The sequence below is a fragment of the Neomonachus schauinslandi genome, chromosome 15, assembly GCF_002201575.2.
Source record: "Neomonachus schauinslandi chromosome 15, ASM220157v2, whole genome shotgun sequence".
NCBI classification, from domain to species: domain Eukaryota; kingdom Metazoa; phylum Chordata; class Mammalia; order Carnivora; family Phocidae; genus Neomonachus; species Neomonachus schauinslandi.
Genome location: NC_058417.1, coordinates 8,927,360 through 8,949,286, shown reverse-complemented (window position 1 = coordinate 8,949,286; position 21,927 = coordinate 8,927,360). Strand labels below are relative to the sequence as shown.

Here is a 21,927-nt window from a genome sequence, read left to right as displayed (position 1 = left end):
AAGGAAATGGAAAATCCCGGAGCATCCAGAGGCCCTCTCAGTTTCCAAGGGCACTTTGCCTCCTGAGCCTCTCCCAAGTTCAGGGACAGGACAGGGCCTTTGCATGTAGGCTGGGTCCGGCAGGGAAGCCGCGAGTTCTGTAGCTAGAGGCTACGGGCAGCACTGCCCATGTTCGCCCAGGAGGGGAGAGGCCCCGTGCGCTGACCTCCCAGCCTTGACCGTATCTCAGTCAGAAAACAGCCCTGGAGCCTCTCCTGGCCCTCCTGGGCCACAGCCCCAAGCAGAGCAGCAGAGCGATGGCTTTTCTGAGAAGCTGCTGATCTCAACCCTGCTGGCTCTACATTCCTGGATGATGAGGGAGGGATTCCAGTGTTTGCTTTGAACAATGTTTTCCTGTGTCTGAACTGACTGGGTGTTAAATTCTTCCAGATTTCTGGCTCCATGTTGCAACTCCAACGGGACAGAAACAGGTTTACGGCAGTTGGCAGGGGAGGAAAATCAGGGTCCGTCTGGGCACCTTCTGCATCTAGAATTTCCACTCGGTGGATGGAAAGACTGTCAGCGCCAGCTCTGTGGGCTCTGCCCCTGGAGGGCTTTGTTGTGGTCCCAACTCCGAGCCCTGGGCTTGTGCCTTTCGCGTTTCCCACCCTAGAGGGCAAAAGTTAGCCTTTCTTTTTCGAAGCACAGCAGGGAGTGAGAACAAGCTGAGTTTTGAAGGTCAGGGCTTGCAGTGTTTTCTCTGTTAGTATAAACCCAGAAGTTGTGCTCATAAGGACTTCATTTGGTGGAATATTGGGAAACCAGAGTGCATTCCAGTTTCTGGGTCCTGCGGTATGAAGTTTCAGAGATACTCAGGAGGGCAGAGCTGGATAGGAGACGGGAGGCCCAAATCCTTAATGCTTATGCTTAATGGGGGAAACTGAGGCACAGAGAGGCCTAGAGACATGAGGGCTAGAAAGCCGGACTGGAAGGAACTGTCCCCAACAGAGCTGAATGGATCTCTCCGAACCACAGGGGTTGGCTACTGCTGTTACCACACAACCACGTGGTCATGGGAGACATTCTTCATTAAGTGTTGATAAGTCAGTGTTTTTTTTTTTTTTAAAGATTTTATTTATTTATTTAATTGACAGAGAGAGAGAGAGACAGCGAGAGAGGGGACACAAGCAGGGGGAGTGGGAGAGGGAGAAGCAGGCTTCCCGCTGAGCAGGGAGCCCGACGCGGGGCTCGATCCCAGGACCTTGGGATCGTGACCTAAGCGGAAGGCTGTCGCTCAACCAACTGAGCCACCCAGGCTCCCCAAGTCAATGGTTTTAAAGATAGAACACTTCAGGAAACTAACGGGATCCATTCTAATATAAAGGTACTGTTCATTTCCACCAGCCACAGTAAACAGTGTCTTCATTCTTGTGTTCTGAGCTGATGAGCAAAGCAGGGGGGACCCTCATGGAACCCCACAAGGACTTGCTCTCTGTAGAGTTCTTGGTGAAGCTCCAGCCTCTGGGCAGGTGCCTTTCAGCCTGTTGAATTTGAACAGCCCAAATCCAAGTAGGGCGTGGGGCAGATGGTGGCCTTGAAACTCACATCATTTTAGACCTTGTGCTTTTGGACCCAGGAAACCTGCTCCTGAATCCCTTTTATGTACGTGTATGCCTGTGCATGCACAAGCAGGAAAGAAAGATTGGTGGCAATCCTCCTGTCTTCAGGACCGAGGAGAAGCCCAAAGAGTATGTGGTGGGGTTGGATAAAATCATTCCATGATAGAACCTGACATTTTGATCTGGCTGCTCTCACAAAGCCATTTTTATGCCAAGGACCTTTTTATCTGGTCTTAAAAAGAAATCTCGGGCGCCTGGGTGGCTCAGATGGTTAAGCGTCTGCCTTCGGCTCAGGTCATGATCCCAGGGTCCTGGGATCGAGTCCCACATCGGGCTCCCGGCTCAGCGGGGAGCCTGCTTCTCCCTCTGACCCTTGCCCCTCTCATGCTGTTTCTCTCTCGCTCGCTCTCTAAAAAATAAATAAAAATCTTAAAAAAAAAAAAAAGAAATCTGTAAAATTTCAGCCTCCTATATCTCTCAAGTACTATGCAAGGCAAGTGCTCTAGCACAGTCTCTGAGCCCCAGTTTGCGCCTTGCTCCATCCCTTACTCCATCCCTGACTCTCTGGCCACATCATTATATCTGCTGTGTCATAAATGGCCTTATCAAAATTGGCTTTTACAGGATGGCTTTATTTCTGTGGTATTTTATAGCTATAGTTCTGCACTTAGATAAATTCCCTTCTTCCAGTAGAAATTGCATGGTCCCCTAGACATGGGAGTGGGATGATGCAGAGAAGATCACTCTCACTGCTGGTAAGGTAAGAAGCTCTCTTCCATCTTAGTCTCAGGGGCTTCGTCTGGTATCAGTTACCTCTTGCTGTGTAACAAATTACCCAAGACTCAGTTGCAACAAACGTCTATTATCTTGCAGTTGCTGTTGGTCAAGAATCCGAGTGTGATGTAACTAACTGTGCATCTGTGTCAAGGTCTCTCCGTGAGGGTGCAGTCATGGCTTTGGCTGGGGCTGTGGTCCCATCTGAAGGCTTAACTGGGGGAGGAACTGCTTCCAGTCTCACTCACATGGTTATTGGCTGTTGGCCATGAGGCTTCTCCATAGGGCAGCTCATAATATGGCAGCTGGCTTCCCTTAGAATGAATAGGAGAGAGCGCAAGAGAGAGCATATTCAAGATAGACGCCATACTTTTTTGTAAATTAACCTCAGAAGTGACATTCCACCATTCTTCCATATTCTATTTGTTGGAAGTGGGTCGCTAGATGCAGCTCATACTCAAGGAGAGGGAGTTTCCTAAGGATGTGAACACCAGGAGAGAGTTATTGGGGGCCATCTTGGACGCTGCCTACCACAGGCCTTTGGGCCCAGTGGCTGTTGAGTCTGTTGAGCCTGTGGACCCTGCCACCCCAGTAGTTCTGATAAGCCAGTGGCTGTGAGGGGCAGAGGGAACAGAGCTTTGTGTCCATTCTTACTCCTCCTGGGAGGTGGGTACCTTCACTGGTGTAGCCTTCTGAGGACTTCTCAGGGGCAAATGATTCTAAACTTCTAAACTAGATACACTTAAACTCCACTCTTCCATCCCATCCCACCTTCACTCCAAGGAAAGCAGATGAGTCCAAGACAGCCCTCTCTCTGTGGTCTTTGTCACTTATGAATAGAGCTCCCCAACACAGATGCTTTCTCTAGAGTTCACTTAGTGCTCACCTTGGGTGCCAATGTTATTCAGTATTCTCGTTACCAAAACGAGCCCTGGTCATAAACCAGAGAATGAAATTTATACCATTAGTTCAGGGTTCATTGTCTTCAACACAAAAGCAGACTTAGAAAGATCTTTATGGGTCGTGAAATGCTTTTGACTGAATTAATTGGATCATTCTAAACATCCACGAGGCAGGATGTTTCTCATTCTGGATGCAAGAAAACCGAGGTTCAGAAAGATTAAGTAACTTGCTCAAGATTGGACATAAAGAAATGAAGCTGGATTTTAAAACCAGTTCTCCCAACTGCAATTCTGTGCTCCACCCCATGTCCCTTTTAAAGTTGTTTGCATATCTGAGTCTCCAGATTATTCCTACTGGGAATCTGGTGAGACTTCTTGGCCCAGTTTGCTCATTAAGTCATTCTAGACCAGGGCTGCAGTGACCTGAGAAGAGAAATAGAACCCAGCTGGGACAGGGTATATCAAAGCTGAAGTTTGCATGGTAGGCATGGATGGTGACTTTGGAGAGTTACACAGTGTTTGAGTATGCATGTGTATACATGTGTGTGTGCAGCTCATAGACTCTTTCTCATCCTAAGGACTGTACAGATATTCTACTCAGGGCTATGTGTGTGTATGAGTGCATGTGAACACATGCATGTCTGCAGGTGGACACAAATGTCTCAGACCTGCCTGGGCTCAGGGATGATCTCCAGTGGGTGTCATTTTGATGAGCAGATGGTATAACAGGGCTGTTGATACCTGAAAAGTGGGGTGGGATGGGTGAGATGTGGGGACAGCAGTATGGCAGTGGTTCTGTTGGAGGCCCATCCTCTGACCTCTCACTGCTCCAATCTCTTCCCTGTTCTTCAATTGATTGTCCATTTTTGAGGAGACACATTTGGTTAATTTCTCCAGCCTGAAAACTGGACCACATTGTTTTGGAATTGTGGACAATATCACAGTCCTGCATTCACGATGATGACCACAATCTAACCAATGAGCTCTTATCATGGGCCTAGGCCTGTGCCCAATGTTTTTTATGAATTATGACAAAAATTCTCATGGCCATCCAAGCATAGTTCCTGTTACTGTCCCTCTTTTATAGATGAGAACACAGAGATTAGGAAGTTGAAGTATCTTATTTCTGGTCACACAGCTAAGAATCTGCTGGACTGTTCCGAGCTCATGCTCTTCATTCTATGCCATACTTTGCTGCAAACAATTGTTACTAGGCAGCTTTGCCTTTTTAGGAACTTTGGCTAATTCTCTTATTGGTTTGCCCTCTTGAGATGTTGAAATACACAGTGGTACCCCAGAAACACAACAATGACAGCAAGGAGAGAGCTGGTGCTGTGGTGCTCCACGAGGGTGCATCTCAAAAGCCAGACCTTCGTTGGGCAGAGGACGTCCACACAACATACTCCACGAGGGGCCTGTTCCGGGATCTTAAAAGCATTCGATGCATCCCTCCTCCATGCCAAGGAGACACATTACAGCCCTCGTTGTTTAATTGGGTTTCTGACTCAATAAAAACTCCTTTTGTCAGAACTTCAAAATTTCCTGGCATGTTACCCACACATATTTTCGATGTGGATAGCAGTGATGTTTCGTTGTATACTACTTGTGTATATTTGTGCCTAGAAAGATTCATTTGAGACTAGTAACTAAATATTTCTCCCCAATTTCAAGAGACCCCCTCCCTCCTTGACCTCAGGGGGGATTGGCAATTGTTATCTTCTCTTTTAACTGTAGGTAACAGTTTTCTATACATTCCACTGTCCACTTCCCCCAAAACTATCCATATTAGTTACAATATATCGTGTTTTACAAATTTACCTTTCTCATTCTATTTTTCCAGAAACCTAGTTAAATGAACTGCACCAGAGACTTGCAAGAGCTTCCAGATGGGAGAAGGGAGGACAAGAAGAGATCAGAAAAAGGTAAGCAAGTCTGGCCTTACATCATGATCATAGTTAGTCTTCAAAGTAGACAACATGTGGGCCGGGAGTTGACTGGAAATTAAAGATCTTACTTCTGGGGCGCCTGGGTGGCTCAGATGGTTAAGCATCTGCCTTCGGCTCAGGTCATGATCTCAGGGTCCTGGGATCGAGTCCCAGGGATCTGCTTTTCCCTCTTCCTCTCTCTCTCTCTCTCTGTCTCTCATGAATAAATAAATAAAATCTTTAAGAAAAAAAAAGATCTTACTTCTGAGCTTTAAGAAACACAGTGTAGGAAGGGAGAGCGATGTATACCAACTAAGTAACAGACAGTGGGACAAACGGCCCTGAGAGTTGAGGTACAAGGGGGTGCACGTGTAAGCCCACCTGCATGGCTGAACGGGCTCCCAAGGGAAGTGTCACTGGACCAGCCCTGGGAGGAGAGATAAGGAGACCAGTGGGGTGGGGAGGGGCGTTGGGAGGAGCATGCATTTAATTTATAATCATAAATAATCACTTAGCTTCTTCATGAAGCCTGAATCCTGGATGGTTGTGGTTCTGAGCGTTGCTCCTTCTGGGCACTTCACACAGAGGTGTCTCATTTAATCTTTACCAGAGTCCTACAGGAGAGGTGTATCATTTCTGTTTTATAGATGGGGCAAACCTAAGGCTCAGAGAGAGGGGAAGTGATTGCCCACTTGGAAGCAGTAAGTATTGTTGTTAGGACATGAACCCAGCTCTTCTCACGAGCCATTATCTGTTTGTCATATTTATTAGGGTGATGTCTCACCTTTCCAATCGACCTTCTTTCATAGTAGCTATTGTCAGGTCATTTAGTCCATGGTTCCTTTTGTGCCCCCTGCACAGGCATGTAGCTGCCTGATGTTTGGATTTCCAAAAATTTTTAGAAATTCCAGGGATGATTGTTGTGGCAATTGCAGGAGAATTCATTTATCTAATGATTTTCTTCCAAGTGCCTGGGGACAGAGTTTGTGATGAATGGGATCCCTGCTCTTATGGAGCCTACCTTCTAGTTGGTTATGAGAAAATAAACAGATGAATAAATCATAGGATATATATCAGTCAGGGATGGTGCCATGCACAGAATTGAAATAGGAGATTTGGTAGCGATTGGTGGCTACTCTAGCTTGTCATGGAAGGCCTCCCGAAGAATTCACATTTAGGCTGGATCCTGACTTGTAAGAAGGAACAACCCATGTGGAAATCAGGGAAAAGTGCATCCCAGGCAGAGGCTGCAGAAGGATGCTAACGTGGGAACAAACTTGGTGGGCTTGAGAAGAGGAGGAAGGCCAGTGTGGCCTTGCAGTGAGTGGTGGGGGAGTGAAACTGGCTAAGGCCAGAAGGGTAGGTGGGGGCTAGATCAAGGAGAGCTTTGTAGGCCAAGGTCAGGAATTTGCATTGCATATTGGGGTATTGGAAGTGGAATGACTTAATCTGACTTATATTTAAAAATGATCACTCTGGGTCTTCTGTGGGGAAGGAATTGTAAGGGCATAAGAGTGGAAGCAGGGAGACCAGTGAGCAGGTGTCCAGTGGTCCAGTGAATAGATATTGATGTCTTGGACTAGGGTGGAGATGAAGAGTTACATAATAATAGAGTGTGAGTGGGGAGAAGATAATGAACTGTATGTACTAAGTGAAGAAGCAAGAGGAATCAAAGACGACCTTGACATTTTTGAATCGGGTGATTTGGTGAACGATGGTGCCTCTCTCTGAGATGGGAAAGACTGGAGAGGAACATTTTAGGGAGTAGGGTGGAGAGTTGTGTTTGAGCCATGACAAGTTTGAGGTCCTATTAGACATACAAATGACAATGTAGAGATGGCAGTTGGATTTATACGTTTGGTCTTTGGGGACAGGGTCAAGTTAGTGCTAAGATTTGGCAAATAGATGAGCTTCAAGGCCACAGAACTCATTGATGTCATCCTGGGGACATGTGGAGATAGAAAAAAAGAAAGGAGCCCAGAAACCATCAGTGGAATCTGAAAAGGAGGGTGACAAGTGAAATAGGAGGAAAACAGGTCTGTATGATGTTATGGAAGCCAAGTAGGAAGATGTTTCAAGGACACGAGGGTGGTCAACTATTACCCATGACCACTGCATTTTTGGAAGATAAGAAGGGGAGGAGCCTGGGATGCAGTGGAGAGGTGTTTTTTGATAAGAATGTGGGTACTTTATCCATTGTAGTGGGAGGGAAGGCAGTATGCATGCATCACTCGTGAGATGATGAAGAAACCACTATTGATAATGGGGTGATGTTGGTACAAAGGAAGCCAGTGTGCCAGAAGCTGAAGTTGTCAGTGGCTGAGGGGCAGAGACTGACAACAACCAGGTGGGAAAGGGGTGGTATGGTCTGATAGGATGAGCTTCAAAGAAGAAGGGAGGAAAATGGTTTGAGAATGGCAGTGGGGAGTAAGGAAGATGAACACCCACCTCCAGGTCCAGAAACTTGTGGGTCCTCAGGGAAAAAACCACCCTCCCCTGAGAGAAGAGAGGGCACATCCTTTGGTGATGATCCAACAAAGAATTTGTTGCAGAAAAGTCCCAGGGATGTAGAGGGGTGGGGGTGTCTCCAAATTTCTGCTTCTTATCCTCAGCTTTTCAGATTTTGAACACAATTTTATCAGTTTACTTAAGGCTTCAGATAAATCCTACACCTTTTGATCCCTGACAATTTTCTTCACGTAATGTTGTAAATGCTACTTATAATAGGGTTATGTTTGCCTTCCTCCAAGAGCACAGGGGAAGGACAGATTTTCTCCCCTGCGAGGGTTAGGAAATGTTTCTCTGAGTGGGGTTTTGGGGGACATGCAGCCCCTTAGAAGTGGGAAGTGAGAAGAGGACTCAGGACAAAGGCAGTGGTACATGCTCAGGGCTTGGCCAGTGTGAGGGAACAGTGGGGAGTTGAGTGCACATGTGTCTATGCGTGTGTGCAGAGGTGAGTCATAGTGATCAGAGCCCAGATCGGGAGGCTTTTCTGGGACTAGATTTTAAGGAAAGGGCATTCTTGGAAATAGGTAGTAAATAATTTTTGAACAGAAGTGTGACACGATCAGAACCTTCTCAGTTGTTTTTCTCTGATTAGAATGTCATGCCTGGCACAGTGCTTGAAGGAGCATTCAGCAAATATTTGTTGAATGGATAAATTAATATATTTATAAATGATACTTCTTGCAGCCACCATATGGAGGATGAGCTAGAGGGAAAAAGAATAAAGGTGGGAAGACTTATTTGGAGATCAGAGCCTGAATTCGGAGTGTGAGAGGGAAGGAGGAGTTGAATTCCTACTTTGAGTGTCAGGAAGGATGGTGATGTCATTGACAGACACAGGGCATGGAGATGGAGGAGATGTTTGTGCAAATATAGGTGCAATAACAGATACTTAGTTTCAAACAGGTTTAAATTTGATGAAAAGACAAAACACTTAGAGAAACTTGTCTAATATATGGCTAGAAATAAGAATCTATTCTCAGAAGAGAGATGGGTCTTAGGAGCATGTTTTGGTTAACTATCAAGGTCCTAGTGGTACTGAAGAGGTAGAGTGATACGGTTTTGGGGAAGTGATTTTGACCACACTCAGTGGAAAATGATTAATAACTCAGGATGCCAATATAATAATTTGTAATGGGACATATACCTGAGTAATTTGATATGTCAATTTTCAGAAGATTGCTGAGTAAACAAGAGCAAAAGGGACCACTTTTGTCAACCCATATAACCAGTGAGGCCCCCCCCTTTCTATTCAGTCACTTCAGAGAACAAATATGGATGTTCCCAAGTTAATGGCACCCTCTCCCTTCGCATACTGCTGGGGGAAACTTGTAAACTTTGGAAAGATCTTTTTCATACTTCCTTGCTTTCTCACTAGAAAAATGGCACATAATTTGACAATTTCTTGATGACTCAGGGACCTTATCAAGAGCATATATGATTTCAATTGGGAGTGATATTGCTGGAATGGTCTCATTACAGCTGGGCGGAGGAGTGGGGAGTTGGAATTGGTGGCCTCTTCACTAAATGGCTCACGCTCATTGTACTTTTATAGGGAATTGGTTTGCTTTTTGAGGTTCTTTGGTTCCTTCAGCAGTCACCCAGTGTCTTGACAGTTGGCTGGAATATTTTGTACCTCCTTGTTTGGAGACAGTTGTTGAGTGGCTTTCACTTGGCTCCTACGCCTTGAGCTCTAGGCACCATACCTTGAAAACTTAGAGTATTTTTCATTGCTCTCATTGCTATCTCCTTGCTAGCAATACAGTCTTAAAGTATTGCAACATGCAGGCTGCTTTTGAGGGGCAATTTCCCTGTGCACAGCTGGTCTTGTCCCCAGGGAGCTGATTCTTTTTAACTTCTCTCCCAACCCTTCCAGATGGGGTGGCAGAGGTGGGGTTTAGCTACAGTTCTTCTGCCTGAAGTCTGCCTCATTTTGGCACTGGGAGCAGTTGCTCACAGATTTTGTATTAGTCTCTGACCTCATCACTATGGGTCGTGCTCCAGTGAACGACAGACCTTGGAGATGGTAGGACCCCTAGAGACTATGGCCACAAATATCCTAATTGTTCTTTGTCCATGAAGACAGGGGAGCAGGGAGGACACAAATCACCTCTCAGCATTGATAGGGGAGTGGCTTTGGCAGTACTGAGACCTTTGGGAGACTAAAAACCAGCAGCCAACATTTCCTGAGCACCTTGCTATACACAGGTTTATAAACAACAGAAGGGCACCAATGAATTCTCCATTTTAAAAGACACTGCCATCACTTACAGCGGCTAAAATTGGAACACCTTAAAATTCCCAAATGCAGGCATGATTCATAATAGTTCATTCACTTGATGGATTACTAAGCAGCCTCTAAAATAACCATGAGGACTCTAAGAACATGAGAAAATACGATCTTAATGTTAGGACAAAAATGGTGGATTCAGAAGGATATGTACATTTTGTGGCCATCACTATGTAAGCCAAGAATGAGAGCACCCAGATAAATGTGTGTTGGTAAGTGGGATTATGAAATTAAAAAATAATGTTTTCCAAACTTTCTATAATGCTGATGTATAATTTCTGTTATGAAGCCACATGCAAATAAATACAGCAAGATGCAACTGGCCATCATAGATGACACATGCCTTGAATTGCTTTTCTAGGAAAGGTGATGATTTGTTCTGATTCCTCCCCACAATCTGCTAGTGCATGAGGGGGCTGGCCACATGCAAGAAGGAGTATGGGACTATGCTAATCAGAGAGAGCTATCTTGGCACAGCATTGACATTAGCCTCCTTCACCCCACCTTCCACCTGTAATAGTGCTGAGTATCTATCTTCAAAACTTTCCTTCCTTTGCCTCAGTCCCAAACGTCACCTCTTCCTTTTGTTTCATTTCCATTTTGTACGTTGTTTTAGGACTAAAGTTGTTGCTGAGTATGAATGAGGAGATCCGGGACAAAGCACAGTCAAACTCTTAGTTTTCAGGAGGATGATTAATATAGATTGTGGTTTGGGTGGGGACAACTCAACCCCAGACATTTGAGAGTTTTTATTCAATCATAATTGAGAGTTGTCTGTGACCCAAGAGTTGGGTGCAAGCAATGTGCGACGCGTGGATTTTCTCACATTCTGGCATGAACTGGGATAACTGTATCATACTGAGGACATGCTGCCAATAGGCTGATGGAATAATTGAATCCTATAGAAGGCAGCTACTTTAGTGCTTTGCTTCAAGGCCAAGTCTCAAATGCAAGTCACCTTCTTCAAAACAAACACTGGCCTGCGTTCCTAGTGCTCTGAGCATTTCAGAAGGGGGTGGCCTGGCCCATTGATTGAGGCCAGTCCTGGGAAATGCCTGCCTGTTTCCCCCATGTGTTTTCTAGGTTCACAATGCCCCATTGTTCCAGTGAAGCAGGACTTCCTTTTTCTGATTGATTAAACATCGTGGGGCCACACATTTTCACAGTCCCATGGCTCATGAGCCAGCTGTCAGGCAGAGAGAAGGTCTCTGAGCTCAAACTGCTGACAGCCTTTCATATTTGGTTTCCTGACTATGAAATTATAAGACTATTTCTTGCTGCCTGTTTTTCCACATCTTTCCTACCTGTCTAGCCTATCCATGTACAAGTGTCCCCAAAATGTCCATGGAAGGAAAAGGTTGAAAAGCTCTCCTCTGACTATACCTGTTTGGCTTGCTCTGGAAATTTGATGTTAAGATTTGGAACTTGATCTATAGATAACATGACCACATGTGCTTTGTGCCCAATGGGTCTTCATGTTACATCTTAAAATGGAGATTTTAATATTTATGGCTGAATAGACCTTGGGTAAATATAAAATTCAGATCCATAGCTCTACCTGATAGGTATACAATGCCCAGTGATTCTTCCAGTGGTGAATTTGTAAAGTGTTCCTTTAGCCACTCAACGCTGTAGTTCATATGCAGAAAGGATACCATTTGGAAACAGCCTCTATGATCTGCATACTGGAAGAAGAATGTGGGCCCTGAGCACATCACTCAACATTTGAAAACACTGAGGCTGGCATTTAAACCATGCCTGCTGACCATCATTTCCCTTGTTTTTAAAGACTCAGCACAAACACATTTTCTCTTCTCAAATCTGTTTCTTGACATCTCTCCCCACCCAGGCTGAGCTAGGAAGCTTGTGGTCTGTCTTCCTCAAGGGGCTGTGAGTTCCTTGAACCAAGGCTGTGCCTCATTCTGCTTTGTGTCTCCAGCACTCACCGCGGTACCTGGTACATGGAGACGCTCAGTAACCATCTGCAGAGTGAGTCCTGGGACTCGTCTTGGCCTCTGCACAGAGACTTCTCTGCTTTTTTTTCTTGATGATGAAGAAGACATGGATTATTCTTGTTTGATTTGTTATTGGCACAGAAAACAAATCTGCCCTGTAAGCCTTTGACATTGAGGAGGGCAGACCCCAAAGCAAGAGGTGAATGTGGAGAATTCATAAAGTGTTTTGGGTGAGCGCAACCTGCATGCATTACAAGTGTAGGGTTTGGAATTCAATGTTGAATGCATGCATTAATGAATGACTATTGCTTGGCCATAGGTACTTGAACTTTATTTCCACTCTGTCTCTCTCAAAGTACATGCGTAATCTTTAGAGAAAATATGTAGAGGACAGAAGCATTTTCGAGAAACAGTGTATCCCCCTCCCAACCACCATAAATAGTGAATCAGTAATGCTAGGTCTGTGTTAGAAGATGGGCAATTCTGATTAGACTCCCACCTCCCCACCCTAGACGTAGTTAGAGACAGTTGCTTCCCCCAGAGAGAAGCATGGTCTATATCCGAACATGTTGACAGCTACCAACTATGCTGTCCATCGGGTACAGCTTAACAGAGTGCAGTAATGGGCTTGTTTCTCCTCTCTTTGGAGTGGAGTGTATGTGTTTGGGGAAGGGCAAAGATGAGGATGGGAAGGTGGCCAGCACATTGTTGCGTACGGAGAGGTGGAGATCAGCTTGCCTCTCCCCACTCTCACTGTCCTCTGTCTTAACAGTTGTAGGATTCCCATGTTCCCTAGCATCAGTGTCCTTAAAGACACATCAAACCATTATTGAACGTGTATCCCCCTAGAGCCCACCAAGTAGAGGTGAGGCTATGACAAGAGTTTCCATGACACCCATGGGATGGGGCGGGGTAGTGAAGCGGAAAGAGTCATGATGAGGCAGGGCTAATGGGAAGCTTGTTGGATGTGCACTGTATTTCCCTGGAATGCAGGGGGTCAGAGCATGCATTTGGCCTGTAAGAGGGGGGCTCTGTGTGTCTCCTGGGCAGGCCACTTGGGATGGACATCAACACATCAACCACACACTGCATCAAGTTGATGTACGCACAGGAACATTTCTGCTGATCTTAGAGATAAACCTTCCAAGATGCTAATAGCCTAAGTGGCAGCTTCCTCTTCAGCCAAAATAAATGAAGAGTAGCCAGAGGGCAGAAAAGGGAACAGAGGGCAGGGGAGGGTATGCGAGGTGGAGGGGGTGGTGGATAGCAGGCTGAGGTGAAACAACACCCCACATCAGTTTCCTGTTTGGGAAATTGTTCTCCTTCTGGGGCCAGACAAGACTCTTAGGTATGACTCCAGGAGAAGAGTGGGAGATGAAATGCAAGCAAGACAAAATGCCTGCAGCTTGGAGCAGGGGAGAGAGGAGAGAGGCTGAACAGAGGAAAATAGGTCTAGTTCCCAATGGAGCACAAGGCCCTCACGTTCACTTTTGTGGGACTGAGCTTCTGAGGCTGATTTCAGAGGAAGTGAGTCATTGAAGATCTGGTTATACCTTGAGCAAGTTCATCCTTCCATCCTCTTAGGTCATCACTGCCTCTGATGCTCAGAGTTCCAAAACAAGGATGCAGAAGGACAGTGCTTTAGAATCCACCCGAACGTTTATTGGTTACTAGTTCCATGATATGATCTACCTATTGAATGAATGGATGGACGGATGGATCAGGTCCTGGTCAAATGAGATGAGCGGATACTGCATAGCAATGTCCCTTTTGCAGGGTTACAGAGCAAGGTAGCATATTAAAGGCTCTGAGAAGTGCTGTACTAAAGGAATTGGTTTAACAGATCATTCCTTAAACTTCCCTGACTGAAGGCAGTCCTGCTCTGCCCCCTGGATTAAACAATCTATGTAGCCTTACAGGGTGACCTCCTTTTGCCCCCTATCTTTGAGTAACACCAGTTAACATCTTGAGAGATTCTTGCATTCTATGGGACATGGTTTAGGAAACACTGGATTGAGATAATGTTTTGCTCATTATGAGTGTGCAAACGGCATTACTCCCACAGCATTAGTGGGCTACAAAGTCTGAGTGGGGTTGACTTATGGCAATGCACTCATCCATCAATCCTGCCTAGAATCCACAAAATCCCTTTGCAAGATGGTTTCCTGAGATAAGAATGCAGCTTGTGGCCACAGACAGAGGGTGAGATTAGCTTTGCATGAGGATACCATCCACAGCCAATTTTCTTAGCTTAGTACTTTAAGGCTCTGGCTGTCCTTTGATCCAAGTAAATTCTGGTATTGGCAGGTGGTAGTGGAAATGAGCTATGGTCCTTTTAAATGCTTAAAGGCCGCTGACATTCAGTACCATATATATATATTTATACATATATATCCAAGAATCCTTCAAAGCTAGTATGTCTTAAAACTGCAAAAGGACTGAATGATCCCCCAAACCTGTTTCCCATTTCTAAGTAGCGAATACCCCATAAATCTTCAGTGTTTTTTGACTTGGTTTCTAGAACAGTGGTTCCCCAACCTTACTGCGGATTAGAACCAAGCTTTTAAATTCTGACGGCTGTATTTCTTTCCATTCCAACTAAATCACAGTGCTGCAGGTGGGAGCCAGGCATATGAATTTTTAAAAGATCCCTGGTAATTCCAATATGCAGTAAAGTTGGAAGACTGCTGGTTTAAAAGCACTTTAGTTTCTGGACAGTTTATTATAACAGCCATAACCTCTGTGAGAGAAACAGGCAGAGATTCATCCTGATCTCCCAAGTGAGATAATGGAGGTCCTAAGACAGTAACGAACATGATCAAGGTAGCAAATTTGTGTCAGATTCCAGGTAAGTGTCACTCCTTGCCAGCCTATCAGATGAGATTCTGGAAATGGTGGGACAAGAGATGGGTTGGGGTGGGAGGAGCTGGGCTTGAAAACGAAGTGGATCGAACATAGGCCTTTGTGCCTGTAGAAGAAACAAGAAACCCACTTCAGTGTTATGTCTCCTGCCCCCCCCTCAATGCTGTTTCTGTCTGTAGACTGCTGGTTTGCATTTCATTTATGGGGAGACAAAATGGAACCTTTGTGCCAGAGTTGAAGGAAATTATAAAAGCCCACAGCTTGCCTTCAGACTTAATGTCAACTATTTGTCTCCTTTATTTTCAAACAAACAAGTCCTCCCCATGAGTTCTGAGGCCGTCTCAAACATTCCCTGCCTTGGGTTTCCCTGCCTGCATGAGCAGGCATGGCAAAAACGTACCATTCTATACAATTGTTCAGGAGCCACAGCAGGCTATTGTAGGTGGTCCCGCGAGATAAGGTGAGAAGCTTTGAGCAAGATGTTGGGTTATAACAAACGCACGTGGGCGTTGAGACAAACGGTTTGTTAAGAACTGAGCTTCTTTGAGGCTTCAGGGTTCATTAGCTAGAAACTGAGAAGCAAGGATGAAAGGCATTATCCCCAAATTCCCCAAATATCATGAATTCAAAACATTTTCCCATCATCTGGCCCGATGGATTAGTCCTATCATACATTTCCAAAAGTTCTGCAGATACGGGGGGTAAGTCAAGAAATCTCTTCCATTGGAGCACTGGGGTTACAACCTCTACATTACTGGGGACTTGGGATGGGTGGCCCGCAATCCTGAGATCCATGGTCTTAGAAGGAGATATAGAACTTTCTTTTTTGTTGTTTATTATTACCTCAAGCTGTAGGCTAGAGGACTATGTGAACATTATTTCTTCTTTAACCTCAGAAAAATGATACTGTGAATTCTCCTAAAAATGTGTTGTCATGAAAGATTACCACTAAGACGGGACAGTAGGGACCCCATAAGGCCTGGATCTGAGCAGGTTTGACAAAAAGTAGCTTTCAAAAAAAAGAGTATGAATAAATGTCTAGGATGCTATCCTTTTTTAGGTGTGTTATAACAAAATGCTGACATTGGGAATAACTTACTTTAGAAATATAGTGGGATTTAAGTTTGTCCTTGTCAGTAACATACTCGCATACCACAGCGGTTCCTTGGTTGGGAGAAAAAAAGGAGGTGGAAAACCTGGGAATTTGCTTATCTCAGGGGAATGTTTCACACACAGGCACGTCAACCCCTGCGGATGTTGCAGCAGAAAGAAAAATGTAGAATCATTATTCAGTTAAAGCAGTGTTACTCAGTGTGTGGTCCTCAGACCAGCAGCCTTACCTGGGAGCTTCTTGGAAATGCACATTCCCAGGTCTCCCAAGCAGACCTACTGAATCAGAATCGCAGGGTGGGTGGGTCCAGGTGTCTGTGTTTTAACAAGCTCTCCAAGCAATGTTGGTGACACTAAAGTTTGAGAAGCACTGCCCTAGACTGCTGGTTCTCAAAGTGTGGTCTCCTGACCCATAGCACTATCATCACTGGGGAACTTGTGAACAACCATCTGAGCCTTTTTTCACTAGCACGTGATGGTAGAAATGCTCCATGGCATTTCAAATGTTCAAGGGCCACAAAGATGGCCAAACTGAACATACAAAATAATGAACTCTTGGCTAAAATTTCTCAGATGCTCATTTCCCAGTCTTAGAACTGGAAAGGACCTACAGAGATCTCCTGGACCTGTTTCCTGTCACTAGGAATTAATAATAAAACCTCACAGACTGTCAGCATTTCCCTCCCCACTTCTGGTTTAGAACGTTGACTGTTGAATCAGGAACTCTGGAGGTGAGGCTCAGCACTCTGTGTTTTAACAAGCCCTCCGGGCAGATTCACCCTCCCATTTGAGGACCACTAGACCACAGTTCCCATCAAACTGCCCACATGCATGATCACCTTCCCCCCCATGGCTGGCTGAGAAGTGCAGCCAGGAGGCAGAAACTCGGCCCAGTAACATGACCATGCTTGCATCCTGGTAGAGAAAACGACATTTACTGTGACCTCTTGTGTTGAGCTCACCTAGCCCCCAGCTCCATGGAAGGTGCATCCTCTTTTCTCAGTTCACTCTGTGGTAGCCCTGGCTAACAGGTGTTATTTTCCTCCAAGGTCCTTGGGCCTTCAATGTGAAGAACTCTTTAGTGATGGAGATGATCGATGCAAGAAAGATAAAGACAGAAGAAGGTAGGGCTTGGGGCCTTAGCAATGGGAGCTCCTGCTGCGAGCTGAGAGCGAAAGCTGAGAGATCTGGCGGGGGAAGACATAGAAGTGGGGCTCAGGGCGGCCACTCTTGTTACAGAGGTAGAGAGTATACAGCATGCTGGGGAGATGAAGGAGAGCTGCTGCTCATTTTGTTCCAAACAAGTATAGTTTCACCTCTGCCAGATAAAAGCAAATGCCTTAACCTGGAAGATCTTTGTATTTTTTTTTAAAACTTTATTTATTTATTTTTTTTAGGTTTTATTTTTTTATTCTTATGTTAATCCCCATACATTACATCATTAGTTTTAGATGTAGTGTTCCATGATTCATTGTTTTTTAAACTTTATTTTTAAGTAATCTCCACACCCACTGTGGGTCTTGAACTCACAACCCCTAGACCAAGAATTGCGTGCATACTCTACTGACTGAGCCAGCCAGGCGTCCTGAGATCTTTGCATTTTGCATTTGCTTGGAGGAGACAAAGATGAATCATCGAGTCTGCACTTGGAAGCTTCGATGTGCATTTTTTTTAGTGAGAGGTGATGTCACACATCTTGCCTTCCTCAGGCAGAATAATACACAACTCTTGCAGGGAGATGAAGTCTTTCCCAACACATTCTTTTTTTTTTTTTTTATTTTTTAAAATTAACATATAATGTATTATTTGTTTCAGGGGTACAGGTCCGTGATTCATCAGTCTTGCACAATTCACAGCGCTCACCATAGCACATACCCTCCCCAATGTCCATCACTCAGCCACCCCATCCCTCCCACCCCCCTCCACTCCAGCAACCCTCAATTTGCTTCCTGAGATTAAGAGTCTCTTATGGTTTTTATCCCTCTCCGGCTTTGTCTTGTTTCATTTTCCCTCCCTTCCCCTATGATCCTCTGTCTTGGTTCTCAAATTCCTCATATCAGCGAGATCATATGATACTTGTCTTTCTCTGACTGACTTATTTCGCTCAGCATAACACCCTCCAGTTCCATCCACGTTGTTGCAAATGGCAAGATTTCATTTTTTTGATGGCTGCATAATATTCCATTGTATATATATACCATATCTTCTTTATCCGTTCATCTGTTGATGGACATCTAGGCTCTTTCCATAGTTTGGCTATTGTGGACATTGCTGCTTAAACATTGGGGTGCAGGTGCCCCTTCGGATCCCTACTTTTGTATCTTTGGGGTAAATACCCAGTAGTGCAATTGCTGGATCTTATGGTAGCTCTATTTTCAACTTTTTGAGGAACCTCCATACTGTTTTCCAGAGTGGCTGCACCAGCTTGCATTCCCACCAACAGTGTAGGAGGGTTCCCCTTTCTCTGCATCCTCACCAACATCTGTCCCCAACACATTCTTTACTGACAAATCTGTCCCTAGACAATCTCCAGCTCCTGAATGTCCACAAGGCAGCCTGGGAATAACTGTATAATCTGCATTGTCTCTGATTATCCCCAGTGATAACGTTTTTCACTGAATTTAGGTTGAAGATGGCAAGATCAACCTTTTAGCTTCCTTGCCTCCCAAACCCCTATTGAAATGATCAAAGTATGCACCATTTGAGAAAACAGGGAATGTAGCACCACCAGGAGTGAAATCGTGAAGCATTTCTGCTAGACAGAGTGAAGTTGCAGAGGGAAAAGGAGGGACTGACCTGCCCATGATTTGGTATCTACAAAGGAAGATGTTTGGTAAACTGATGAATAGAATTTTCTAGTAAAGCCTCCCTACCCCAAATACCCAAAACTTCTGGCCAGCACTATAGTGAAAAGCTTATGGATTTCTGAGCCCGTTAAATCTGAGTTCAAACCCACCATTCCCTAGTTTTGCAAGCTAGTCAGCCTTGGTCTCATTCTCAGTTAACTGGGGGATTAAACAAAACAGTACAGGAGAGGAGACATAGCCAAAATGTTCATAGTTACCATTTACTGATTATTACATGCCAGGTACTGTGCTAAAAGCTTTACATTTCCTTTAACCCACAGAAGGCTCTATGAAGTTAATTATATTCTAACCGCGATTTTACACATAAGGCAACTAAGGTTTAGAAAGGCTAAGGGGTTTCTCAGGTTCACAGCGATTGTGTGGGTATAGAAGGAATTTGGACTCAACCAGACTAATTGCATAGCCCATGTTTTCAGGCCCTAAGCTGAACTGTTCCAAGCCCTTAAAATATATTGCTTTATTTAATCCTTACAATGGCCTCCTGGTAACCATTTTTGTTGGTGGAAAAGAAATAGAAGTCCAGAATGTAAACAATTTAATATTAAATAAAGATCTGAAGCCAAGCCTGCTGGACTCCCAAGTTCCCTGCTCTTTACCACCATGCTGTTCCTTTAATTGATATACCCCATGGAATGTCATTCTGTCTCCCAACTTTGGTTTCGATTTTATTCCCACTGAATACAAGGGGTGTTAAGGCCAATTTTGTGCGATGGGGAAAAGTTCAAAATGTGGTTCCAATACTCTCCAATTCTTCAAAGAACTGGATCATTGTAGGCAAGCGCCTCTAAATCACCTGTATTTCTCTTTGCTGGTAGAACTCACAGAGAACATCGGGCTTCCCCTGAACATGCTTGAGAAACACAACCCTTGGCCAGCCTATGTCACATATGTGTCCCCGATGGTGAAAAGACTCATTGAGAAAAGCAAAGCTAGAGATCTGGAATGCATGCAAGCACTCGAGGAAAGCCAACGGACATCGAGGCAGAGCAAGCCAGCCAGCATCACGCAGCTGAAAAGGAGAAAGTCATCTAAGTGCTCTGGAAACTTGGTGTTGAAGGACTCGAGGTCAGAGACCATGTTATCGGTGTGGAGCTCATACTCCATGCCGGCCATGGGTCCCACCACTATCCCAGAGCCAAGGCACTTTCATACGGATGCCAGAGAAAATCCTACTGCAAACTATAACAAGATCATCTTCTCTCGAAAACCCATGATGAGGATGCTTCCATACAGCTCCCTTCTAGCCAGCAAGGAGAAACATTCAAATATTTAGCAGGGAGTCCCTGCGGTCATCCCCGCCCCCTCCGCTCCTCCGCCCAAGATTGTACAGCAATTAAGCTCCATTTGCCGCAAATTTCACTATGTCCTTTAAATGTGAACTTGCCCCTGCTTGTGCAGAGATTGGCTTAGATAAACCAGATCTGAATGTGGGCTGTGGGTGGGCAGGTATATCCCCTCCAGCATCATAGTCAGATGGGGTTGGGAAGCCCCACACTCTAGTTCCTGCCATAGATGCTTAGAACCTAACTGAGGGTGAATGAGTCCCAGTCCAGGCAGGACACAGAAATCACTCCAGTTACTATGCCAGAGATAATCTGATAGAAAGAATTTCTAACCAGGTAACTGAAAAGGTGGGAAGAGAACCCAAGGGTATTAGTGGAGGTAGCCACCTGCAGGAAGCAGGTTTCCCAAGGCTGGGGGAACAAAGGCGAGATATTGGACTTATTAAAAGTTAGGCACTTGGAGAAGAGGCATGTGGGCTGAATCTCAGATTTCTGAGACTGGGCGGGGTGGGTGATGCTCCTCAGCTGGTTCTGGTGTCCCTGAGCTCAGAGGAAATTTCCAGTGGGGATGGTACCTCAGTCTCTGTGGAGGGGAAGCTCTTTGGCTGAGGTTGGTTCTGTGATTGTTGAGAAAACCAAAAACTGGACTCAAATGCTTCTGGAAGGAATTGACACTGCCTGAGTGGACAAGAAGCGTTGCCAGTGGAAACAGACAGGGACAGGAAGCCAACAGAGGGTAAACAGGAAACAAACCTAGAGAGAATTCCTTCGTCTTCTTCCAACCTCATGGCTCCCCCCTGCCCCATATCTCCTATGGGCAGAGCCTCTCAGGGAGGGAAGCAGGAATGTGGTTTGCGGAATCCCGAACCCCAACATCTCAGCATAGGATAAAAGGATAGACTTGAAGCCAAACTAGCATGGTGGTGTTCTGAGTAAGCCCACCTTGCTCCATCTGGCACCTGAACTTGGTATTGAAATGTTTTCTCCTTGGTGGGTTTACAAAGTGGCAGTGGGAGTGTGAGTGTCCCCTGCTGAGAAATGGAGGATTTCCTCCCCTGTACTAGTTTAAGGCTTGTCTTGTGGAGCAGAATTGGCAGGGGAGAAGTTCTTGGCTGGACCCCAGCTGTTATTCGTCAGACCACACTTAGCACTGGTCCATCCGTGCTCTGGGCAGTTCCCAATTGGCCCCAAAGCAAGTGATGTTAAACTTAGCCTCAAAGCGGACAGCCTTTGTCTTTAGATGCAAGGGGAATCTGTTTATGACAGGGAGACCTAGCTGGTCTCACAATTGGAGTTTATCTATTGAGGATAGCATGGCTCCATTGGTAGCTTTTCTTTGACTTCACCTGAATTTCTGTGTTTATATTCATGAAGCAGTCAATACCCATCTTGCTTCCCTCAGAGAGATGTAGAGGATGTGATGAGCAAGTTGCTGTAAATGCCATTTGAAGAAGTCAAATTTGCCCTACACATGCATTATTTCCATACAGGAATCTTGCAGCAACTTTGGCACTCACCTCTGATGTGTGAGTAGTGTTGGGACAGCTGCAGAAATTAGGAGCTCTGGACCCATTCCTGGGTTGCCAGGTCTTGGCCAGAACGAATTCTTGCAAAAATACAGTTGGTTTCCAGTGAATCTGAATGACTGTATTTTGTGTCCGTGGATCATTTATAGACATGGAGGCAGGTGATAAATCCCTCCAACAAGAATTTTTATCTCTTCTATCCTTTCATGGGAATTTAAAGCTAGAATATATTTGGAGTAGATTTGGGAGTAGATTTGCCTATTCTGGGAGCACCAGGGATGTCTCTCAGGTTCTCATGAACAAAGTTAGTCCCAGCAAATGTCTAACATT

At 45.1% G+C, this 21,927-nt stretch overlaps 1 protein-coding gene across 1 annotated transcript; it reads left to right on the top strand.

The window, feature by feature from the left end:
- Positions 1-14,763: 14,763 nt before the first annotated feature.
- On the top strand, positions 14,764-20,061 carry CDRT4 (CMT1A duplicated region transcript 4). Its single transcript, XM_021694522.1, has 3 exons — positions 14,764-14,797; positions 16,971-17,045; positions 19,604-20,061. Exons 1-3 carry the CDS (start codon positions 14,764-14,766, stop codon positions 20,059-20,061), a joined length of 567 nt encoding a protein of 188 aa, XP_021550197.1.
- Positions 20,062-21,927: the final 1,866 nt, after the last annotated feature.

Coding starts and splice junctions, on each gene's coding strand:
- CDRT4 (XM_021694522.1), top strand. CDS start 14,764: ATGATCAAGGTAGCAAATTTGTGTCAGATTCCAG. Junction 14,798..16,970: donor AAATTTGTGTCAGATTCCAG/GTAAGTGTCACT, acceptor TTTTCCTCCAAG/GTCCTTGGGCCTTCAATGTG. Junction 17,046..19,603: donor AAAGATAAAGACAGAAGAAG/GTAGGGCTTGGG, acceptor CTTTGCTGGTAG/AACTCACAGAGAACATCGGG.